General features: G+C 45.5%; 1 protein-coding gene across 4 annotated transcripts in view; it reads right to left on the bottom strand.

The window, feature by feature from the left end:
• NCAM1 (neural cell adhesion molecule 1) overlaps nt 1-24,934 on the bottom strand; it is a 415,621-nt gene that overhangs the window by 141,372 nt on the left and 249,315 nt on the right. For all 4 annotated transcript variants that reach the window (XM_044282273.1, XM_044282274.1, XM_044282275.1 and 1 more), the window contains exons 4-8: nt 21,704-21,847; nt 19,259-19,396; nt 18,833-18,950; nt 5,871-6,034; nt 4,490-4,632 (exon numbers count right to left, since the gene is read on the bottom strand). In XM_044282273.1, coding sequence (XP_044138208.1) covers nt 4,490-4,632; nt 5,871-6,034; nt 18,833-18,950; nt 19,259-19,396; nt 21,704-21,847 — 707 coding nt within the window. The remainder of the gene's footprint in view (nt 1-4,489; nt 4,633-5,870; nt 6,035-18,832; nt 18,951-19,258; nt 19,397-21,703; nt 21,848-24,934) is intronic.

The following is a 24,934-nucleotide window of genomic DNA, read 5'->3' as shown; positions in this document are numbered from 1 at the left end:
GGGAAAATAATACAGTGAATAGACTTTCATCCTAGCAACCGTGCGTGAAAATCGCACCGCATCCGCACTTGCTTGCGATTTTCACGCAGCCCCATTAACTTCTATGGGGCCTGCGTTGCGTGAAAAATGCACAACATAGAGCATGCTGCGATTTTCACGCAACGCACAAGTGATGTGTGAAAATCACCGCTCATGTGCACATCCCCATGGAAGTGAATGGGTCCGGATTTAGTGCAGGTGCATTCCGGTATTTTGAATTCGGCATTCAGGCAAATCTTCAGTTTTTTTCGCCGGAGATAAAACCGTAGCATGCTGCGGTTTTATCTTTTGCCTGATCAGTCAAAATGACTGAACTGAAGACATCCTGATGCATCCTGAAAGGATTACTCTCCATTCAGAATGCATGGGGATATGCCTGATCAGTTCTTTTCTGGTATAGAGCCCCTAGGATGGAACTCAGTGCCGGAAAAGGAAAACGCAAGTGTGAAAGTACTCTAAAATATGAAGTTTAAATCCCCCCTTTCCCAATTTTACATATAAAATATATAAACAATAAATAAATAAACATATTACATAGTGCTGTCCAAACTATTAAATTATTAAAAAATATCTCCTATGCAGTGAGCATTCGCCATTATTTAGTCACCTTTTCACCCCAAAAAATAGGATAGGACTGTTCTATTATGGGCCGAATGTTTCATAAAATGCAAAAAGCATGTGGCTTTTTTTGGTGTTTTTTTTTGTGCGCGGTATTGAGTATCGCAATACTTTTTTATGGTGAGGAAAGCGAATCAAAATTTTGGTTTCAAAACGACCCTACGCCGAGCTGATTGGCGTAGCGTTGTCACGATACCAACATTTTGATTCAGTTTCGATTTGGCGACAAAAAAATTGATTTGGCTCCTAAGTTTTTCAGTTCAGGAGCCAATGGCTACTAGGTATTTCATTCGTCAGCCTAGAGGACTCCCCAGCTTCACTGTCAGATGGAGAAAAATCCACCCCACCTGATAGTGCTGATTGCTTTTATAAGCCTGCCAAGACCTGGTCTGGAACATGGGGAGTAGCCACCCACTTTGCTACTTTCTCCCAGTAACAGCTGTCCCGGATCAGCTTTACAGCCATACTAACCAGCTGAAGTGTCAGACTGCAATTTGCAATAATGACACTTCAGGGGAAAAAAAATGGCTCTTACCTCAGGAACCTCGGTGACATGTACCGACCATCAATGATGGACCCTTGTTCCTTCCTAATTATATATACATATATATATATATATATATATATATATATATTAGAAAAAAGTAAAACAGCAGCACTCTCTGAGTTGCCATGTGCAATTCCCACTTAAATTCCCGGACCAGCAGAATAAACTTTGTCTACACGTTTATACTATATATATATGTATATATATATATATATATATATATATATATATATATATATATATATATATAATGTCACTGCTTGTCCGATGTCATAGACATATATAAGGTTTTAATCTACAAGAAAAAACAAAATCTACAGTGTTTGTCCTTCTATTAGACTTTACTATGAAATGCTATCACGTCTATTAGAAATAAGCCTGTTTAGCCTGGAACAGCCTTCACGTCTGCCTGCTGTCTATTAGTAACACAGCTGCTCGCCGCAGTGAGTACAGGGAGTGATAGCTGTACTGTAATTACAGCTCTGAAGAGATATGTATGGTATCAAAGGATGCCTAGCATTTTATAAACGTGTGAGCTAAAACACAAGGGACTGTAAAGTGAAAGACCACAGACAGTAACTCAAGCAGAACACAGAGCAACAAGCACTGTATATAGAGAGATCGCATAGGTACAGCGTTCTGCCCCACAATTAAACCTGACATGTGGTCAGGAAAACAATGCCAGACAGGAGAGGTGAGAGTTTCAAAAATAGTCAGCAGTTTTGCAGATTTGCATGGAATCTGAGGAATCTTCCAGCTTGCTGATTGTTTCTTATTTTGCGACTTGATGCATAATATAGTTTAAAGGGGAATCCTGCCAACAAGAGTGTTCACTGTCGAGGCATAAGGTCCCTTATGTACATCAACATATATTCAATTGAAACAGATTTATTCGTATTTTTTTAGCTCTGCCTAGGCACAGGAATTCTCTGTAGGTTGGTGTTCCCCTTTAAGGCAGACTGCTGTGAAACAAGTGCCATGCCACTTTGTTATAGGTTTATAGCGTAACCTATTGCCTGCAAGTAGTCAATAGACAGCAATAATCTCCTTTTCTTGGTGCAATGAAGGCTGTACATGCTCTCATCTACGTGAGGCTATAAATACGATGTACAGGGAAGTACAGGGCAGGGAAGGGATCTACTGGAAGCAGTGTCAAAACTACTGATTATTTTTGCCTTTGTCACAGTGACAATCCATCCGCACACGACTGCTGTGGTGCTTTCAGTGTATACTTACATTTGTTTGCGCAAACAAATGGCGGCCATTGAAGGACACCAAGCTCATATCGCTCCATTCTCAGTCCAGCGTTCAGACACCAGCTTTCCCCTCCTAAGACCCAGTGATGATGTCACTGCACACTGATTTAATGTCATTGAACAGACCCAGAAATGATGTCACTGCACGCTGCCTTAATGTCATTGGTACTAGTTTCATAATATAAGCCTCAGGAAGGTATTGGATGTGTTATGAAAGTATTTCAATAATGAATATCCACCCACCAACAGTGCTGTATCTGCCATGATAATCACTATAAAGGACACGGGGGCATGCAACCACCACAGCCAATAAATCGCCTCAACAATGTACCTTTGAGGCAGAAAGGAATGGAATGGTTGCAACGGAGCTGGCAGAGTTTTGAAAGGTAAGTAACATTTTTTTCTTATTTTACACAATACCTTGTCTGTAACCCAAAATGTACTAATCTTGGAGTGATTCAGTAAAAATTGTCTTTAGACACACATAAAAAGATTCCAGAAGGAGAGTTCTCCACAGAGTGCTCAAACCTCTTTGGCACTGCTCAGAGATTTCTGATAATGGAAATCAGATACAAAATTCTACCCAAACCGCCATTGAGTTAAATGGACAATTGCTTAAAGGGCATTACTGGTTTCTAGATATTGATCGGTGGGGATCCAACACTTGACACCCTCACCAATCAGCTGTTTTCGGCTGCAGACAGTGCTGGAAACAATACAATCGAAGGAGCTGGAAGCAGAAAGCTCCATCCACTGTCATGCATCTAAACAGATATGTCACCACTTTTAAAGAACAGGCGCGCTTTGGCCCCTTTCACACGGGCGAGAATTCCGTGCGGGTGCAATACGTGAGGTGAATGCATTGCACCCGCACTGAATCCGGACCCATTCACTTAAATAGAGCGGTGATTTTCATGCATCACTTGCATGAAAATCGCAGCATGTTCTATATTCTGCGTTTTTCACGAAATGCAGGCCCCATAGAAATGAATGGGTCTGCGTGAAAATCGCAAGCATCCGCAAGCAAGTGCGGATGCAGTGCGATTTCCACGCATGGTTGCTAGAAGATGAAAGAAGGAAATTACTAAAATATGGCTTTAGGGGTTAAGAAAATAAAATAAAAAATAGCTCACCTCGTCCTGTTGTTCGCGCAGCCGACATTGTCTTCTTTCAGGACCTGCCAATGGACCTTTGATGACGTAATTGCGCTCACCATGTGGTGAGCGTGGTGATGTCAAAGCAGGTCCTGCTGAATGAAGATAGAAATCACGCAGACCCATTCATTTTTATCTTCATTCAGCAGGACCTGTGCTGACATCACCACGCTCACCACATGGTGAGCGCAATTACGTCATCAAAGGTCCTTTGGCAGGTCCTGAAAGAAGAAGACGAAAGAAGAAGATGTCGGCTGAGCAAACAACAGGATGAGATGAGTTAATTATTATTTTTATTTTTTTTAACCCCTAAGCCTAAAGCCACAGTTTACTAAGCATTCTGTATTAAGAATGCTATTATTTTCCCTTATAACCATGTTTTAAGGGAAAATAATAAAATATACAGAACACCGAACCCAAACCCGAACTTCAGTGAAGAAGTTCGGGTTCGGGTACCACAGTCAGTTTATCACACGCGTGCAAAACGCATTGCACCCGCATCCGAACCTAATCCGGACACGCCCGTCTGCAAGGGGCCTTAGGTTGCACTACAGAACTAGAGTATGTGTATAATATGTATGCTGTATTTTTTCTACCATTTGTCCACCATGACCTGAATTTTGTTAAGGGCTCCATACACCATCAAATACAAAAAGAGCAGAACAACGTAAATAATCTATGAGTCATGGGGAGTAAATAATAGTATTAACATCCAAAGATTCCCGAGGCTTTAGTAATGATATCTAAAGCACTTGCTAATGTATCTCTTCAATATTTAATCTTGCAAACCAGCTGTCATCCAGTGACATCATAAGCCAGAGGTCCAGTGACATCACAAATCAGCGCCCCATGGGAAATAATCAAGATAACCATACCTTGTCTTCCTCACTGATGTTACGTGTGGCTGTTCTCCAAGTGATGCTGGGCAGAGGATCTCCTGATGCCTCACAGGTCAGGGTGATCTCATTATCCAGCTCCAAGGCAGTTTTATTTTCAACATAGGTAATCTTAGGTTTTGCTAGAAGTGACAGAGAATACAGTATATTATAACTGTAAGATAAAGACTATTAATATTTATTATAGTACAGTGAAGGGTCTGCAATCATTCTATAAATGGTAAATTATGGACACCCAGACAGTATTGAGATGAAAATAAATTGAATCCAGTTATCAAATTTCTGAAGACTGGAATTAAAAGGGTTTTCTAAAACTTAGCTATTGATTACCTATTTTCAGGACATGTTATCAATATGATGTTGGTGGGAGTTTGATGCCCAGCACCACCTTGTTTTGGGAAGCTGCTGGTACTGGAAACTATACAGTGACTGCAAGGCCTGTCTATTATGTAGCTCCTGGCACTGGTGTACTGCACTTGAATGTGATGTGAGCTGAAGTTCCGAGCATGCCCACTACACAGTGAAGGGACCCCTCTGCTTCTGGCTCCAAACAATGTAAAGCCTGTATTGCATTAGGTGATTGTCGGACCAGTCATTGCTAACAAACGTTTGTATGAACACTTGTTAGTGATGGTCTGACTGACAGTGTAATAATGCCACCAATCACCCGATGAACGAGTAAACGCTCATTCATCAGGAAATCAAAATCTTTAAAAGTTTAAAAATTATCGTTTGCCCGCGGCAAATCGTAGTGTCTAATAACAATCTGCTGAGGCAAACAAGGACACCATGGGGACGAACGCTTCTTTCCAGACAATCGTCGGCAGAATCGGGCTGTCTAGTACAGCTTTCAGTTTCCGGGGCCAGCGGCTGCCTAAACCAACTGATCTGCAGGGGCGCAGAGTAGCAGACCCCCTCTGGTCCTGAGGATAGCCCATGAGTATATAAGTACTGGAAAACCCCCTTAAATTATACTATCCTGAAGTGGCTGCCATATAGATGCCATGAGAGGTACATGAAGATCTGTAATTGTGGCCTACTACTTATCAATGCATTTTAAAACCTATGAGTCCTGTTACTGTACCACATCTAGATATTTTGGCCTTCAGTCCTTTTTCAGGCTGTAGATAAATGATCCTATACTATTAGTTCTTTACCCCAGTGCGCACAAAGGCTAACATACTTCTGCACAGCAGAAAATCATCCCTATCTCATACCCTCTATTGGCAGGAGACCCTAACCATAAACCGAAAAACCCTCTCTGTCTTACAAACCATATTAAAATTCCTGTCTAAATACATATTTGTCCACTTAAGCTTGGGACTGACAGTAATTTGATAATAGATTGATGAGTCCTCACCATAGACCTTGAGAAGAATGGTGGCTTCACTGTCCCCAGCTTTATTCTCGGCAATACAGTTATATTCGGCCTCGTCGTCTTTCTCAATTCCATGAATGGTCATCTCTGACATGTCATCACTGAAGGAGTACTTGTCATCTCCAACCTCTATAGTTTCTCCTCTCCTGTAGCAGGAAAAAAGTCAAGTTATTCTGTAAGCTAACATGAAGCTTTTACTGTTACCTGAATTATGTCTATTCTAGTGAATCATATTAAATCCAAGATTTTGGCCATGAGGAAAAAATATATAATATTGCCCAATTGATACTGCACATCTCTCAGAATTTGCTGCCATGTTGGCTGAACGATTGTTCGGGCGACAACTATCTCCCCCAACTCCCTCCCAAATCCTCCAAACACATCCACATTCAGCTCGGTCAAACATGTATGTCTACTCAGTAGTGAGAGGGGATAAAGCTGCTGCCAAACATTTCCGGCGGTGGCTTATGTCCCAGGAGAACAAAACTATCGGTTGAAAAGATTCTCTAGAGCCTGCTCTTCCTGGGGCTTGCTCTACTAAGTGGGCTTCTTATTAAGTGGAGTTAAAAAAACAAGGAGTTCTAGTGCTGTGTGTGGTTTGGTGGGAGTGATTGCAGGTGGCTGAGTGTGGATTGCAGCAGAGATCATTGAAAGTTAAGTGTTTGTATTCTAGTACTGCCATTTAAACCTTTTTTTTTTTTTTTTCTCTCTGCTTAATTAAGGGGAGTGCCCTGGGCAACCAGGTGCTATAAATTGACCCACTAAAACTCTGTAGAGCCTGCTCTTCCTGGGGCTTGCTCTACTAAGTGGGCTTCTTATTAAGTGGAGTTAAAAAAACAAGGAGTTCTAGTGCTGTGTGTGGTTTGGTGGGAGTGATTGCAGGTGGCTGAGTGTGGATTGCAGCAGAGATCATTGAAAGTTAAGTGTTTGTATTCTAGTACTGCCATTTAAACCTTTTTTTTTTTTTTTCTCTCTGCTTAATTAAGGGGAGTGCCCTGGGCAACCAGGTGCTATAAATTGACCCACTAAAACTCTGTAGAGCCTGCTCTTCCTGGGGCTTGCTCTACTAAGTGGGCTTCTTATTAAGTGGAGTTAAAAAAACAAGGAGTTCTAGTGCTGTGTGTGGTTTGGTGGGAGTGATTGCAGGTGGCTGAGTGTGGATTGCAGCAGAGATCATTGAAAGTTAAGTGTTTGTATTCTAGTACTGCCATTTAAACCTTTTTTTTTTTTTTTCTCTCTGCTTAATTAAGGGGAGTGCCCTGGGCAACCAGGTGCTATAAATTAACCCACTAAAACTCTGTAGAGCCTGCTCTTCCTGGGGCTTGCTGTACTAAGTGGGCTTCTTATTAAGTGGAGTTAAAAAAACAAGGAGTTTAAGAAAAGGAGTTTGGAAACTAAGGTTGGATATAATTTCCTTGTGTGTTGTTGGCTTGGTTTTGCGTAGCCCTTCGGCTACAGCAGACAGGGTCTAGGTCTGAATCATATATACTGTTTTACTATTTTACTGTTGTAATCCCCATTTAGTATGTGTTGCACAATTTACAACGCAGTCCAGTGCACATCTTGCATGATGTATGCAGTCCTGGAACAGGAGTTCAAGGGTGCATATATTTGTTCTAGATGTGAGCAAATAACCCGTTTGGAATCGCAAATCGAGTGTCTAAATGAGCAAGTTGCAACACTGAGAGGCAATGATAATTTGCAAAAGAGTTTGCTTCTCACCGAGCAAGCACTCTTTGGGGTAGATGAGGGGGAGGGTGACAGAGAGGAGGCTGAGGAAAGTGAGGTAGCTAGCTGGGTAACAGTTAGAAAGCGGGGTAGAGGGAAGAGTGCCAGGGAGGCTAGCCCTGATCTGACACACCCCAACAAGTTTGCACGTTTGGCAGATGAGGGGGATGTCAGTCCGGGGACGGCACTGCTGCAGCCGGACACTTCCTCTGCCAGTCAGGGGAATGTCAGCTCCAGTAAGCAGGGAACCAGGAGAGCAGGGCAGGCCAGACAGGTGCTGGTAGTGGGCGACTCCATTATTAGGGGAACAGATAGGAAAATCTGTCACAAAGACCGTGATCGCCGAACAGTGTGCTGTCTTCCTGGCGCTAGAGTTCGACACATCGCGGATCGGGTTGACAGATTACTGGGAGGGGCTGGAGAAGATCCAGCGGTCATGGTCCATATCGGAACCAATGACAAAGTTAGAGGTAGGTGGAGAGTCCTTAAAAATGATTTCAGGGATTTAGGTCAAAAGCTGAGGGCAAGGACCTCAAAGGTAGTATTTTCCGAAATACTGCCTGTACCACGAGCCACACAAGAAAGGCAACGGGAGATTATGGAGATTAACAAGTGGCTCAAGAACTGGTGTAGGAAGGAGGGGTTTGGGTTCCTGGAGAACTGGGCCGATTTTTCTATCGGCTACAGGCTCTATCGTAGGGACGGGCTGCACCTCAATGGGGAAGGGGCAGCTGTGCTGGGGAGAAAGATGGCTAGAAGGTTGGAGGAGTGTTTAAACTAGGGACTGGGGGGAGGGTAATTACGTTATAGGACGGGAAGATAGCGCAGATAGAGACCGGGGGCAAGGTAATGGGACTGGGGGAGGAATGGAAGGAGGGACTAGAACAGTTCAGAAGGAAAGGTGTAGGGTAAAAAATATACATAAACCTCTCAAATGTATGTATACTAATGCCAGAAGTCTAACTAATAAAACTGGTGAACTGGAATTAGTGATGTGTGAGGAGAACTATGACATAGTGGGAATAACTGAGACATGGCTGGATGATAGCTATGACTGGGCGGTTAATGTACAAGGTTACAGTCTGTTTAGAAAGGATCGTCAAAACCGGAGAGGGGGAGGGGTCTGCCTCTATGTAAAGTCCGGTCTAAAGCCCACACTCCGCGAAGATATAATTGAGGGACATGAACATGTGGAGTCAGTGTGGGTAGAGATACATGGAGCTAAAAACAACAATAAATTACTAATAGGAGTTTACTATAAACCACCTAATATACCAGAGTCCACAGAAAATCTATTACTAAACGAGATAGACGAGGCGGCAAATCATAATGAGGTGGTTATTATGGGGGACTTCAACTACCCAGATATAGACTGGGAAACTGAAACTTGTATATCTCATAAAGGAAACAGGTTCTTGGCAATAACCAAAGACAATTACCTCTCCCAACTGGTTCAGGACCCGACTAGAGGGACGGCCATACTGGACTTAGTATTAGCCAATAGGCCGGACAGAACAACAGACGTGCAGGTTGGGGGACACCTGGGAAATAGTGACCACAAAGTAATAACCTTCCAATTATCATTCAAAAGAGCGTTTCTACAGGGAGGAACAAAAATACCAAACTTCAAAAAAAGCTAAATTTAGCCAACTAAGAGAGGCCATAGGCCAAACTAACTGGGACAAAGTCCTCAAAAATAAAAATACAGCCACAAAATGGGATATCTTTAAAAACATCCTAAAATCTCATTGTGAGAGGTACATACCATATGGTAATAAAAGGTTAAGGAACAAAAAGAAACCAATGTGGATAAATAGAACTGCAACGAAAGCAATAAATGACAAAAAGAAAGCATATCATTCACTGAAACAGGAGGGGAGCACGGAAGCACTGAAAAACTATAAGGAAAAAAATAGAACATGTAAAAAACAAATAAAAGCGGCCAAACTAGAGACCGAGAGATTAATTGCCAAAGAGAGTAAAACTAACCCTAAAATGTTCTTCAATTATATAAATGTTAAAAAGTATAAATCTGAAGGTGTCGGCCCTTTAAAGAGTAATGAGGGGGAAGTCGCAGAGAGCGATGAGGAGAAAGCAAAGCTGTTAAATATTTTTTTCTCCAATGTATTCACTGAGGAAAATAAATTGTCAGATGACATGCAGAATGCAAAAATAAATTCCCCATTAAAAGTGTCCTGTCTGACCCAGGAAAAAGTACATCAGCGACTTAAAAAGATTAAAATAGACAAATCGCCAGGACCGGATGACATACACCCCCGTATCCTAAAGGAATTAAGTAATGTCATAGCCAGACCCTTATTTCTGATATTTGCAGACTCTATACTGACAGGGAATGTCCCACAGGATTGGCGCATGGCATATGTGGTGCCAATATTCAAAAAGGGGCCAAAAACAGAGCCTGGAAACTATAGGCCGGTAAGTTTAACATCTGTTGTGGGTAAACTGTTTGAAGGTTTTCTGAGAGATGCTATATTAGAGCATCTCAACAGAAATAAGCAAATAACGCCATATCAGCATGGCTTTGTGAGGGATCGGTCATGTCAGACTAATTTAATCAGTTTCTATGAGGAGGTAAGTTCTAGACTTGACAGCGGCGAATCAATGGATGTCGTGTATCTGGACTTCTCCAAAGCATTTGACACTGTACCACATAAAAGGTTAGTATATAAAATGAGAATGCTCGGACTGGGAGAAAACATCTGTATGTGGGTAAGTAACTGGCTCAGTGATAGAAAACAGAGGGTGGTTATTAACGGTACACACTCAGATTGGGTCACTGTCACTAGTGGGGTACCTCAGGGGTCAGTATTGGGCCCTATTCTCTTCAATATATTTATTAATGATCTTGTAGAAGGCTTGCATAGTAAAGTATCAATTTTCGCAGATGACACTAAACTGTGTAAAGTAATTTACACTGATGAGGACAGTATACTACTACAGAGGGATCTGGATAGACTGGAGGCTTGGGCAGATAAGTGGCAGATGGGGTTTAACACTGATAAATGTAAAGTTATGCACATGGGAAGGAAAAATGCAAGTCAACCGTACATACTAAATGGTAAAACACTCGGTAACACTGACATGGAAAAGGATCTAGGAATTTTAATAAACAGCAAACTAAGCTGCAAAAACCAGTGTCAGGCAGCTGCTGCCAAGGCCAACAAGATAATGGGTTGCATCAGAAGGGGCATAGATTCCCGTGATAAGAACATAGTCCTACCACTTAACAAATCGCTAGTCAGACCACACATGGAGTACTGTGTACAGTTCTGGGCTCCTGTAAACAAGGCAGACATAGCAGAGCTGGAGAAGGTCCAGAGGAGGGCATCTAAAGTAATAACTGGAATGGGGCAACTACAGTACCCTGAAAGATTATCAAAATTAGGGTTATTCACTTTAGAAAAAAGACGACTGAGGGGAGATCTAATTAATATGTATAAATATATCAGGGGTCAGTACAGAGATCTATCCCATCAGCTATTTATCCCCAGGACTGTGACGAGGGGACATCCTCTGCGTCTGGAGGAAAGAAGGTTTGTACACAAACATAGAAAAGGATTCTTTGCGGTAAGAGCAGTGAGATTATGGAACTCTCTGCCTGAGGAGGTGGTGATGGTGAGTACAATAAAGGAATTCAAGAGGGCCCTGGACGTATTTCTGGAGCTTAATAATATTACAGGCTATAGCTACTAGAGAGGGGTCTTCCTCTGGATCAACTTGCGGGATAACAGGCCGAACTGGATGGACAAATGTCTTTTTTCGGCCTTATGTACTATGTTACTATGTTACTTGCCTCAGTCTCTTACTTCCCCCAAATCAACCGTTTGGGGGCGAGTAAGGAGCTTCCCACACAAGTTTAGACTGTTGGCTGAACACACCATTCTAAGGCTACTTTCACATCTGCTCTTTCCCTTTCCACTACTGAGATCTGTCATAGGATCTCAATAGCGGGGGAAAAACGCTTCCATTTTGTCCCCATTCATTGTCAATGGCGACCAAACTGAACGAAATGGAATGCACCAGAATGCATTCCGTTCTGTTTGGTTGTGTCCCCATCGCAGACAGAATAACACTGCAAGCAGCATTTTTCTGTCTGTGATATGGTGTGGAGCAAGACGGATCCGTCATGACACACAATGTAAGTCCATGGTGGCAGATCATTTTTCTCGGACACAAAAGAAAACAGATCCGTCTCTAAAACCATTGTAAGTCAATGAGGCATGGATCCGTTCTCTTTGCTATTTTACAGATAATACAACCGGATCCATTCAGAACGGATGTAGACGGTTGTATTATTATAGCGGAAGCGTTTTTGCTGATCCATGACGGATCCCGCAAAAATGCTGGTGTAAAAAGGAGATTTTTGTATAACTTACCAGTTAAATCTCTTTCTCGCTCTTCCTTGGGGGACACAGACCTTGGGGTATAGCTCAGCTCCCTAGGAGGCGTGACACTAAGTAAAACTGTTAAGCCCCTCCTCCATCAGCTATACCCTCAGCCTGGAGATAGAGGCTACCAGTTGCGTGTCCAAGTAGTGAAAGGATAACAACCAATAACGGAAACAACCAGCCAGCAACCCAACGGGGCGCCAGACCATAACCCTGTAACCAAACACAGAAGGGTGGGTGCTGTGTCCCCCAAGGAAGAGCGAGAAAGAGATTTAACTGGTAAGTTATACAAAAATCTCCTTTTCTCGCCCATTTTCCTTGGGGGACACAGACCTTGGGACGTTCAAGAGCAGTCCAAGAAGGGAGGGACCACAAACCCAAGGCGGAACACCACCAGAGCATCAGGAAACCGCTGCCTGCAAAACCAGGCGGCCCAACGCAGCATCCGCTGATGCATGCGTATGCACCCTATAGAACTTTGTGAAAGTGTGCAGAGAGGACCAAGTGGCTGCTTTGCACAACTGTTCAGCCGAGGCCCGATGCCTCTGCGCCCAGGAAGCTCCGACTGCTCTGGTGGAATGAGCAGTGACGCCAAAAGGCGGAGGTCTGCCCTTGGCTCGATAAGCCTCAGACACCGCCAGTTTAATGAAACGGGCAATAGCCACCTTGGAGACCGCCAACCCTTTGCGCGAACCCTCCGGAACCACAAACAGGGAGTCCGTGCGCCGAAAGGACCCGGTGACCTCCAAGTAAATCCTCAACGCCCTGACCACATCCAGACGGTGCAGTTCCCGTTCTCTGGGGTGGGAAGGAGAGGGACAGAGCGACGGAAGGACGATGTCCTCATTGATGTGAAAGGCGGAGACCACCTTTGGCAGGAAAGTCGGGACAGGCCGAAGCACAACCTTATCCTGGTGGAAGATCAGGAAAGGTTCGGAGCAAGAAAGAGCCGCTAACTCCGACACCCGTCGGAGAGACGTGACGGCCACAAGAAAGATGACCTTGCAGGACAGAAGGCGAAGGGAGACCTCCCGTAAAGGCTCGAAGGGGGCTGATTGGAGCGCCGAGAGCACCACATTCAGGTCCCAGGAAGGAACTGGAGGGCGGTACGGCGGAACAGAGTGAGCCACCCCTTGTAAAAAGGTCTTAATTGGCCCTAGAGGGGCCAGGGGACGCTGGAGAAGAATAGACAGCGCCGAAATCTGACCCTTCAGAGAACTGAGGCACAGCCCCAGGTCCAGACCCGACTGGAGGAAGGACAGGATTGTGGGAAGAGAAAACCGGAGAGGTGGGATGCTCCGGGACTCACAGAACCCCAGATAGGACCTCCAAACCCGATAGTAGATCCTAGAGGATACGGGCTTACGAGCCCGGATCATGGTGCGGACTACGTCCGCGGAGAAACCCCGTCGCGTTAAGACGGCGGTCTCAATAGCCACGCCGTCAAACGTAGCGAGCCTAAATGCTCGTGGAAGATCGGTCCCTGAGAGAGAAGGTCTTCCCTGGAGGGCAGTGGCCACGGTGCGTCTGCCAACAGCAACATTAGGTCGGCGTACCAAGACCGGCGGGGCCAATCCGGGGCGATTAGAATCGCGGGGACGCCCTCTGCCGCGATCCTCCGAAGAACCCGTGGCAGGAGGGGAAAAGGAGGAAAGACGTACAGAAGGGAGAATTCGCGCCACGGAAGGACGAGCGCGTCGGCGCCGTATGCCTTCGGGTCCCGTGCCCTGGCCAGGTATAGGGGGACCTTGTGGTTGAATTTGGAGGCCATGAGGTCCACGTCGGGGCGACCCCAGCGAAGACAAAGGGCTTCGAACACCTCTGGGTGCAGGGACCATTCTCCCGGGTCGATGGTGGACCGGCTGAGGAAATCCGCCGCCCAGTTGTCCACCCCCGGGATGTAAATCGCAGATAAGGCCGGCACGTGCGTCTCCGCCCAGAGGAGAATGAGGGTCACCTCTTGCATCGCTGCGAGTGCCTCCCTGATGGTTTATGTATGCCACAGCCGTGGCATTGTCCGATTGGATCCGAACAGGGTGGCCCCTCAGCAGATGGGTCCAGTGTCTGAGGGACAGAAGAATCGCCCTCAGTTCCAGAATATTGATTGGAAGTCTGGACTCCGATAGAGACCAAACGCCCTGGACGGACCGGGGAGGGAAAACCCCCCCCCACCCCCGTAAGCTGGCATCTGTGGTAATCACCAGCCAGTTCAGTGGAAGGAAGGACTTCCCCCTTAGAGGGATATGCAACCACCAGCCGAGGGAAGCTCGAGCCAGGGGAGGCAGAAGAAAGGTCCTGTCCAGACTCCTCAGTGATTTGTCCCAGGCCGACAGAATTGCCCTCTGAAAGGTGCGGGATCGGAATTGTGCGAACGGCACCGCTTCGAAACAGGCAACCATCTTTCCCAACAACCGCATGCTGGATCTGAGGGAAGGGCGGTGATGACGGAGGAGACTGCGAACCGACCCGCGAAGGGCCAGACGCTTGTCCGATGGAAGGCGGACCTCCGCCAACTCTGTATCCAGGAGCATCCCCAGGAAGATCAGCCGTCTGGAGGGGGTAAGGGAAGATTTGGGGTGGTTGATAATCCAACCGAACCGCGTCAGGGTCTCCAGAGTGAGTTCCACACTGCGGGATGTCTGAGAGAAGGAGGGTGCCTTGACCAGGATGTCGTCCAAGTATGGGAGAAGAAAAACACTTCTTGAACGTAGAAGGGCCCAGACAGGGGCCAGGACCTTGGTGAACACTCGAGGAGCAGTCGCCAGACCAAAGGGAAGGGCGACGAATTGGAAGTGATCGTCCCCCACCGCAAAGCGCAGGAAGCGGTGATGACATGGAGCAACCGGAACGTGGAGGTATGCATCCTGAATGTCGATTGAGGCCATGAAATCCCCTCTTTCCAGGGAGGCCACTGCGGACCTGAGAGACTCCATCCGGAATCTCTGCAGTCGGAGAAAACGGTTCAGGCGTTTTAGGTCCAAGATCGGACGCACTGAGCCTTCCTTCTTGGGAACCACAAAGAGGTTCGAGTAGAACCCCCTGAACCTTTCCGTCGGAGGCACGGGGGCGACGACACCCTTGTCCATTAGAGAGTGAATGGCCGCGAAGAAGGCGGCCACTCGTACGGGATCTCGCGGAGGACGGGATCGGAAGAAACGGTCTGGCGGAATGGACGCAAATTCGATTTTGTATCCGCAAGATACAATCTCGAGCGCCCATGCGTCTGAGATGTGGGCCCGCCATACGTTCCTGAATAGGAGAAGGCGGCCCCCCACCCAGGTGGGTGGGGGCGCACCTTCAGGCAGAGGGCTGCTGGCCTGTGGGAGCCCGTGCAGGCTGGGACTTGCGCCAGGTAGGTTGCGTCCGAAAAAACGGCTTCTTGCGTCTATCCTGGGCTGGGCCAGAGGAAGAAGAACTGGCCGCGGGTCTAGACCCGGTGGGCTTGCGAAAGGACCGAAAACGGGACGAACCAGCGCGACCACGGGGGGTGCCCATTGGCCTGGACTGGGGGAGGTGAGTACTCTTCCCACCCGTGGCCTCTGATATAAGTTCGTCCAGACGGGTTCCGAACAGGCGGGAACCCGTGAATGGTAGGCCGGCCAAAGAGCGTTTGGAAGCGGCGTCCGCCGCCCAAACCTTCAGCCAGAGTTCCCTCCTGACAGAAACTGCCAGGGCAGAGGAACGGGCAATGAGGGCACCCGCATCAAGGGAGGCCTCACAGACGAATTTTCCGGCCTGAACAATTAGTTGGGCTAAGGAACGGAGGTCCTGAACAGGGACGTCCGACCCTAACTCCCGTTCCAGTTGCAAACCCCATTCAGAGACCGCTTTGCCAACCCAGGCGGAGGCAAAGACCGGTCTAAGGGCCGAACCAGAGGCAGTAAATATGGCCTTGGAGAGGGATTCCGTACGACGGTCCTCAACAGACTGGAGGGAAGATCCGTCCTGTACAGGAATAGTAGTGCTTTTGGACAGGCGAGCCACGGGAGGATCAACCTTAGGCGGGGATGTCCACGTGGTCACAGAATCCGCTGGAAAGGGATAACAAATGTCCAGCTTTTTGGGTGTAATAAAGCGGACGTTAGGCCGAGTCCAAGCCTTGGATACCACAGAAGAAAAATCAGCGTGTATGGGAAAAACCTTGGAGGCCTGTTTGGGGCGGAGAAAGGACACGCCGGCCTGTTCAGAGCTGGGGGGGTCATCGTGTAGCTGAAAGGTATCACGGATGCTAGTGACAAGATGCCCCACCGCGGACGCCAATTTGGACGGAAGCTCTGAGTCCATGTCCACGTCCGAATCCGCCAGTTCTCCCTCAGAAAGCGTATCCCTTTGAGAGGATAGACTTGACTGAGCTCGCACGCATGGCGGAGAGAGCGAAGCATCTGGAGAAGATGTGCGCTCAACCCTTGAACGTTTCTGAGTATGCCGGGCCCTGGAAGATTCGCTGGGAGGCAGGGAACCAGTGGGGGCGGCAGAAACGGTAGTCCCAGCGGGTGCGACAGGGATTGTGGCAGCCTGCGGGAGAGGCGGTCTATCCACGAGACGGCCCACTACGTGTGTAAGGCTTTCCACCGCCTGAGACAGAGACCTAGCCCAGTCAGGGGGTTCAGAGGCACCGGGGGGCGCAGCGGGAAGCGGGCCCTGCACCGGGGCCTGACATGCAAGGCAATGCGGCTCAGATTGCCCACGCGGAAAAAGTTCCTTACAGGCGGTACAGGCATGGTACCAGGGTTTGGGGGCACCTGTGGGATCTGACATGCTGAAGTGTGGTTGTACTCTAATATAGAGACCACAAAGGGTTATAGCAGCTATGACCAGGAGGGTTAGGAGAGGGTTAACTGTCCTACCAGTGCCTCAGAAGAACGTCAGGAGATGGCCCAGATCAGCAGCAGCAGAGAAGCAGTGAACAGCAGTGAGCAGCAGAGAGCAGCAGAGAGCGCCCACAGAAGCCGAGCGATGTACACAGGAGGTTAGAGTCCCCCACCGTGTCCCAGCTTCCTGTCAGGAGTGAGGAAGCGCGGGAAACCTCAGCAGAAAGCGCGGGGAACAAGCTCCGCCCCCTCCAGCGCTTGAAATGTCTCCTGTGAAGGAGAACGTAGCTCCGCCCCCAAAATGACGCGCGGAAGCCCCGCCCCCTGCCGGGACCGCTAAGCCCCGCCCCCCGTTCTCGGCGGGAAGGGGGAGAGAGAGAAGAGAAAAATGGAGTCAGCCCCGAATGAGGGGGAGGGGGGGGGGAGAAAGATAGCAGCGTGGGGGGGAAAAGCGTGGGGGTGCTGAGGATGCTGCTGTGCTGCATTGTCCTGCAGATGAGCGCTCAGAATGAGCGACCACGGGTGCCCCCCTTACCCAGAGGGGTAGATGCTGCAGATAGGGACGGGGTATGGGCTGGAATAGCCATCTCACCGTCCGACGTCTTCACCCTCAGTCCTTTCCAGCAGGGTCGCCCCTTCAGCCACTGGCACCGCAGTGGCAGGAAGCTGGAAGAGGGGCTTGGCGTGCGGGCGACCCCCTAGCTGGCGGGATGTAGGGGAGCCATTGCTGCCCAGATCCTCCTATTGCTTCTGTGGGGGAGGCAGCAGTGCAGATAAGTTGGCACTGGCGCAGCTCAACCCCGGGAGAGCAGAGAGGTCAAATGCGTCTCTGGTATCCCTAGGAAAAAATAAAATAACAAAATTAGAAGAAAAAGTAAAAATAACAAGGAGAAAACAGCCCTGCAGTAGCAGGGAGTGTCTTGCCTCCTTGGACACTAAGCTAAAACTGGTAGCCTCTATCTCCAGGCTGAGGGTATAGCTGATGGAGGAGGGGCTTAACAGTTTTACTTAGTGTCACGCCTCCTAGGGAGCTGAGCTATACCCCAAGGTCTGTGTCCCCCAAGGAAAATGGGCGAGAAAGTAGCCTTAGCATATTTGGACGACAATACACTTATGTGTATGGCAGCCTTTTGTCATACAGACATGCCTTTTTAAAGTCTATATCCACCAATTATTCTTGATTAATTAAAATATCCTACTATTTTGATTCACCAGCTTGTGTGCAGATCTATGTGTTTCCATGGTTACATGCAACAAACAAACCCTGAGCATGATCAACCACTGGGTTTGTTGTCAGTAACTCTGGAGACACATAGGTGGGCATTTATTATTTTTTACTCCATTTTGTGGTGTATAAAGTTAGTAGATTTTGTCACAAAGATAGCCTGCAACAAAATCTAGGCGGAAAAAGGGAATATGGCGTGGACGGGGAAGAGGACGGGATGGCCGACCCATCTCATACATCATGCAAGGGAACAGGCGTAGTTTAAGCCATGTCGCACGGCTGGCAACAGCAAGAGCTGAAGTTATGTAGAGGCCTGCTCCTCTACATAACTTTGGCACATCCACCGGCAGCGCAGAGAGATTAAGCCCGGCATATAAATCGCTGGTCTTAAAAAATGACCCCATAGTTCTGCACAGGAGTTGAAGACTTTAGACAATTCTTTATATATATATATATATATATATGTATATATATATATAAGGTCTTTACGCAAAGTTGCATCATTTTGCATTGTAGATTCACTGGGGATATAAAAATCATTGCAAAAGCCATGAAATGCTATTTTACTTTTTACTGTCTATACAAAAGCTCAAGGACCTAGCATGGCTGTTAAATTACCACAACATGACCTGAGACAGAAAGCAGATGCCCTCTAGACTTCCCTAGGTGTAGCATATGGTAAGGCTAGTTATTTTTACGAGAGGACATGCCTTTGTGTGAGTTTCCTGGCATATACAGTTATTATGTAAATTACATTCAGTCCTCTCTTACTTTGTCCAGCTAATTTCAGGCTCGGGAAATCCATCAGCCTCGCAGCTTATAGTCACTGACTCTCCCATGCTGGCGGTGGCATTGACAGTCGTTTGTCTAGCCCGTACAGTTGGTGGAACTGTAGAGGAGAAGAAAAGACAAGGGGTTATTGAATTTGAAGTGTTATATATGATTCATTTGGCCTAAAAAAAAACAGAGATTGTATGACTGATGACTTTGATCACATCAGGTCCCAGCTTCTCTTACCCCAGTCTACCAGTCACAGAAAAACGCTTCTTGCTAAATATTCACATTATGTGTAGGTAATACTTACCGGGCCATTTAAATTAAGCTATGACCATGTAGCACATGGATGGGCCAGATGTGTATGAGCAGGGAATTTGATTACAAATGTTCTCTAAATAAATTGATTAGAAGTTATCTCACCGTTCACTACGACTTTAATATCCTTGAAGTTTATCTCTCCACGTGCTAGGATACGAGCCTCACACCGATATGTTCCCTCATCTGTTCTCTTAATGCCCCGGATTTGGAGATAATTATTGGACAGCATTACAAAGCGGACTGTGGAGAAAAGTCAGGAGAAGCGCTTCAACAAGTTAATGCCTTCATTGTTTCAATGTGGAGGGCAATGACTAGAAATGAACCTTTCATTCCTGATTATTGCCAGATCATTCACACATTCACATGCAGTAATCACCCCCTCTGTACAGAGATACATGAATTGTTTGCTGCCAGTGCATCCTTGTTAAAACAGGTCAATGTGCTGCCGACAAAAGGATATTTTAGTTGCTGTATGAAAGATGCAATAACTCGATGAACTTGGGCTGCTCCTTTGTCGGGTGATCGGCAGCACTTTAAACATCTCAGATAATTGCTCTGATCCTTAGCCAGTGTAAAATGCCCTTAGCCATGAGACATTAGACAAATTTCTTCTAATCCATGACATCCTCAGACACTGGAACGCAAACTCCTTCAATGGAGTTCGGTGGGGGAAATGAAAGAAGAACTGTCCTCAGTTCTCAAACATTACATTAAATGAAAATGTTCCTGTTAGGCTAAAGTTGGCCAAAAACCTAATAATATAACTTTATAAAATTAACCAATTCTGTTCAACAGAAATCTACTCTAACACTGGAACGCAAACTCCTTTAATGGAGTTCAGTGGGGAAGATGAATAAAGAACTTTCCTCATTTTTAGCACATTTGATGAAAATGAGAATTTTAATATTAGGCCTAAAGTTGGTCACAGACCTAACAACATAAAACACTAAAAGTGTATGTTGTGAAGATCAGACTTTGATAAATCCCTGTTCTTTACATAAAACAGGTTACCCACTCACATCTGATTGTTATCCCATTGACTGAAAATACTTGACTCTAATTTCACCTTCAAATTATTGTCTAATTCTAAAAAGTTCACATACTTTTAACAATCACAGATACTGTTTTTGACTCATCTGTTTGGTTTGCTTATCGCTTATCGTTACCTACTTTTAGGAAATGTGTGAAAATCTGATGTAGTTTTTGGTCAAATTTATGAAACCTTCACAAACTTTCAAACCCCACTGTATACTGTCTATCATGATAGGTCACATAACACGTTACAACGATATACAGTATATATATATATATATATATATATATATATATATACACAGTACAGACCAAAAGTTTGGACACACCTTCTCATTCAAAGAGTTTTCTTTATTTTCATGACTATGAAAATTGTAGATTCACACTGAAGGCATCAAAACTATGAATTAACACATGTGGAATTATATACATAACAAAAAAGTGTGAAACAACTGAAAAGATGTCATATTATAGGTTCTTCAAAGTAGCCACCTTTTGCTTTGATTACTGCTTTGCACACTCTTGGCATTCTCTTGATGAGCTTCAAGAGGTAGTCACCTGAAATGGTCTTCCAGCAGTCTTGAAGGAGTTCCCAGAGATGCTTAGCACTTGTTGGCCCGTTTGCCTTCACTCTGCGGTCCAGCTCACCCCAAACCATCTCGATTGGGTTCAGGTCCGGTGACTGTGGAGGCCAGGTCATCTGGCGCAGCACCCCATCACTCTCCTTCATGGTCAAATAGCCCTTACACAGCCTGGAGGTGTGTTTGGGGTCATTGTCCTGTTGAAAAATAAATGATGGTCCAACTAAACGCAAACCGGATGGAATAGCATGCCGCTGCAAGATGCTGTGGTAGCCTTGCTGGCTCAGTATGCCTTCAATTTCGAATAAATCCCCAACAGTGTCACCAGCAAAGCACCCCCACACCATCACACCTCCTCTTCCATGCTTCACGGTGGGAACCAGGCATGTAGAGTCCATCCGTTCACCTTTTCTGCGTCGCACAAAGACACGGTGGTTGGAACAAAAGATCTCAAATTTGGACTCATCAGACCAAAGCACAGATTTCCACTGGTCTAATGTCCATTCCTTGTGTTCTTTAGCCCAAACAAGTCTCTTCTGCTTGTTGCCTGTCCTTAGCAGTGGTTTCCTAGCAGATATTCTACCATGAAGGCCTGATTCACACAGTCTCCTCTTAACAGTTTTTTTAGAGATGTGTCTGCTGCTAGAACTCTGTGTGGCATTGACCTGGTCTCTAATCTGAGCTGCTGTTAACCTGCGATTTCTGAGGCTGGTGATTCGGATGAACTTATCCTCCGCAGCAGAGGTGACTCTTGGTCTTCCTTTCCTGGGGCGGTCCGCATGTGTTAATTCATAGTTTTGATGCCTTCAGTGTGAATCTACAATTTTCATAGTCATGAAAATAAAGAAAACTCTTTGAATGAGAAGGTGTGTCCAAACTTTTGGTCTGTACTGTATATATATATCACTCTTCAATTCATGAGCTAATTTCTTACCATCCTTCTTGAACTGCACGTCCTTCCCTTTGTGCTTCCAGATAATGACCGAGGGCATTGAGCTAGATACATCACAAATGATAACAGCATCTGTCCCTTCTGTGAACTCCTGCGGGGTGGGTGCATTCTTAAAGGTCAGCTTCTCTGTAAAAAAAAGTTATTGTATAGAATGAGATGTTTGTCAGGAACCTGCCCAGACAATTTTAAAGGACCAATGTAGCCTGTATGACCTGCCTTGTGGGGTTTATATGCACTGTATGGTACAACTGAACATGTTTATTTTAGTAATGTATTCTTCAATTCAACGCCCCTAAGGAAAATCAGCTGGCAGAGGTGTCAGCAATGGATCACAGCTAATCTCAGAGGCAGCAATCTTATGGTTACAAATGCTTCCCAATATATCTTCTAAGGCAACTTGAATGGCTACAGGTAAGCTCTATTGGAATACAGATTTAGCAGTACCATATGAATCTACAACTTCTTATTTCTTTAACCAAATAGACCAATGTACTGTGATTAATGACATTTACTTTATTTCCTTTAAATGGAGTCTGCCATGCTAAACTGCTTAAAGTACTAGGAAGAGGCTGGGAGAGCAGGTCAAACATTGCTTTTATCATCAGGAGTGGTGTGAAAAGTAAGTTTTTTTCTGCCAGATTTTGCACCAGCAGGGTAGATGTTTACTGTGAAGTGCTTTCTGCATCAAGTTGGTTAACGGTCCCTACCCTTTGAGTGACAGCTGTAGAGGTCACCTGTGTGTCCAGCGGTCACTTAGAGCAAAGGGGAGGGGCTGTGAAACAGCACAAGGCAGAGATTACTTGCCAGTGAAGTCTCGCCTCCTGGACACTTGCAAAGCAGAACCTGGCAGAATAAAACTAAATTTTCACAAGACCCCTGATAAGAAAAACTCCATAAAATGTATGCTTGTCCCAACCCCTACCTAGTTTATCAAGGACAAAACTGCTGACAGACTCCCTTAACCACCCGCCCCCCTCCCCCCGACATTTAAATTTGAAAAACCCTCCTCAAAATGTCACTTTTTTATTGAAGAAATAAAGAAAGAAATATATATAGTTGGTGTACATTTAATCGCTTGGTGACATAACTAATTTGAATTTAGGACCCCCTTTCCCCCCCTGTGTTCCAGCAGTCATTACTTTTAAATAATTCTTTCTTCAGTTTAGCTGTATGAGACCTTGAATTCTGAGGGACAAGTTGAATTTGTGGGATTTATTTTTACTGCATTCACTTTGTGGTATAAGCAATATGATACCATTATGCTATTAGGGTTATGATGATGCCAAATTTATATTTTTTTATTAAGTTATAATACTTGTACAATAAAAACACTGTTTTTACAAAATCTGTTTTCCATTTTCATTTTTCTAATGATATAACTATGTGAGGGCTAATATATTAGATTCCTCTCTAATTAAACTCCTACTGCAGGCTGTCAGTTCCCACACTACCCCCTCTCCTCTTCCACTGGCTGAGATCACAGCCAGCAGAAGGGGAAGGGATACTTCAACGCATCATATCTTGGACTCTGTAAAGGCCTGCTTTCACTTTATGCTGCAGTCACTCCCGAACCAATTTCTAAAGGTTATATCTCCTGATGCAGAAGAGATAATGTTAGGATTCTGGTCTTGTTTTAAAGATTAGATTGCCAGCTTTCAAATACGATCATATATCTGTCTTCAAAAGAACCTGAGATATTAAGACTTAAAGAATAACTGTATTTTCACACAAGTTTAGTAACATAGAAACATAGAATGTGTCGGCAGATAAGAACCATTTGGCCAATCTAGTCTGCCCAAAATACTGAATACTATGAATAGCCCCTGGCCCTATCTTATATGAAGGATGGCCTTATGCCTATCCCATGCATGCTTAAACTCCTTCACTGTATTTGCAGCTACCACTTCTGCAGGAAGGCTATTCCATGCATCCACTACTCTCTCAGTAAAGTAATACTTTCTGATATTACTTTTAAACCTTTGCTGCTCTAATTTAAAACTATGTCCTTTTGCAGCAGTTTTTCTTCTTTGAAACATTCTCTCTTTTACCTTGTTAATTCCATTTATGTATTTAAAAGTATCATATTCCCTCTGTCTTGTCTTTTTTCCAAGCTATACATGTTAAGGTCCTTTAACTTTTCCTGGTAAGTTTTATCCTGCAATCCATGTACTAGTTTAGTAGCTCTTCTCTGAATTCTCTCCAAAGTATCAATATCCTCTTTAGAGCAGCATGATCTACTGGTAATGCCTCTCCCTATACACCCAAGCATACTGCTAGCATTTCCTGCAGCTCTATGAAATTGTCTGCCTACCTTTAAGTCTTCTGAAATAATGACCCCTAAATCTCTTTCCTCAGATACTGAGGTTAGGACTGTATCACTGATTTTATATTCTGCTCTTGGGTTTTTACGCCCCAGGTGCAGTATCTTGCACTTATCAACATTAAATATTAGTTGCCAGATTTTTAACCATTCCTCTAGTTTTCCTAAATCCTTTTCCATTTGTTGTATCCCTCCAGGAACATCAACCCTGTTACAAATCTTTGTGCCATCAGCAAAAAGTCACACCTTACCATCGAGGCCTTCTGCAATTTCGTTGATAAAGATATTAAACAATATGGGTCCCACACTGGCAACAAGACCATGGTCTAAATATACTCCATTGACTACAACCCTCTGTTGTCTGTCCCTCAGCCACTGCCTAATCCATTCAACAATATGGGAGTCCAGGCACAAAGACTGCAATTTATTGATAAGCTTTCTATGTGGGACAGTATGAAAAGCCTTACTAAAGTCCAGATAAGGCCTCTTTCACACTTGCGTTCTCCGGATCCGGCGTGCACTCCACTTGCCTGAATTACACGCCGGATCCGGAAAAACGCAAGTGTACTAAAAGCATTTGAAGACGGATCCGTCTTCAAAATGCTTTCAGTGTTACTATGGCACCCAGGACGCTATTAAAGTCCTGGTTGCCATAGTAGGAGCGGGGAGCGGGGAAGCGGTATACTTACAGTCCGTGCGGCTCCCGGGGCGCTCCAGAATGACGTCAGAGCGCCCCATGCGATCACGTGATCCATGCGCTTGGGGTGCCCTGACGTCACTCTGGAGCTCCCCGGGAGCCGCACGGACGGTAAGTATGCTTCTCCCCCACTCCCCGCTACACTTTACCATGGCTGCCAGGACTTTAGCGTCCCGGCAGCCATGGTAACCATTCA

This window comes from Bufo gargarizans, chromosome 2 (assembly GCF_014858855.1).
Source record: "Bufo gargarizans isolate SCDJY-AF-19 chromosome 2, ASM1485885v1, whole genome shotgun sequence".
Taxonomy (NCBI): Eukaryota; Metazoa; Chordata; class Amphibia; order Anura; family Bufonidae; genus Bufo; species Bufo gargarizans.
This window is presented reverse-complemented; position numbering and strand designations above follow the sequence as displayed.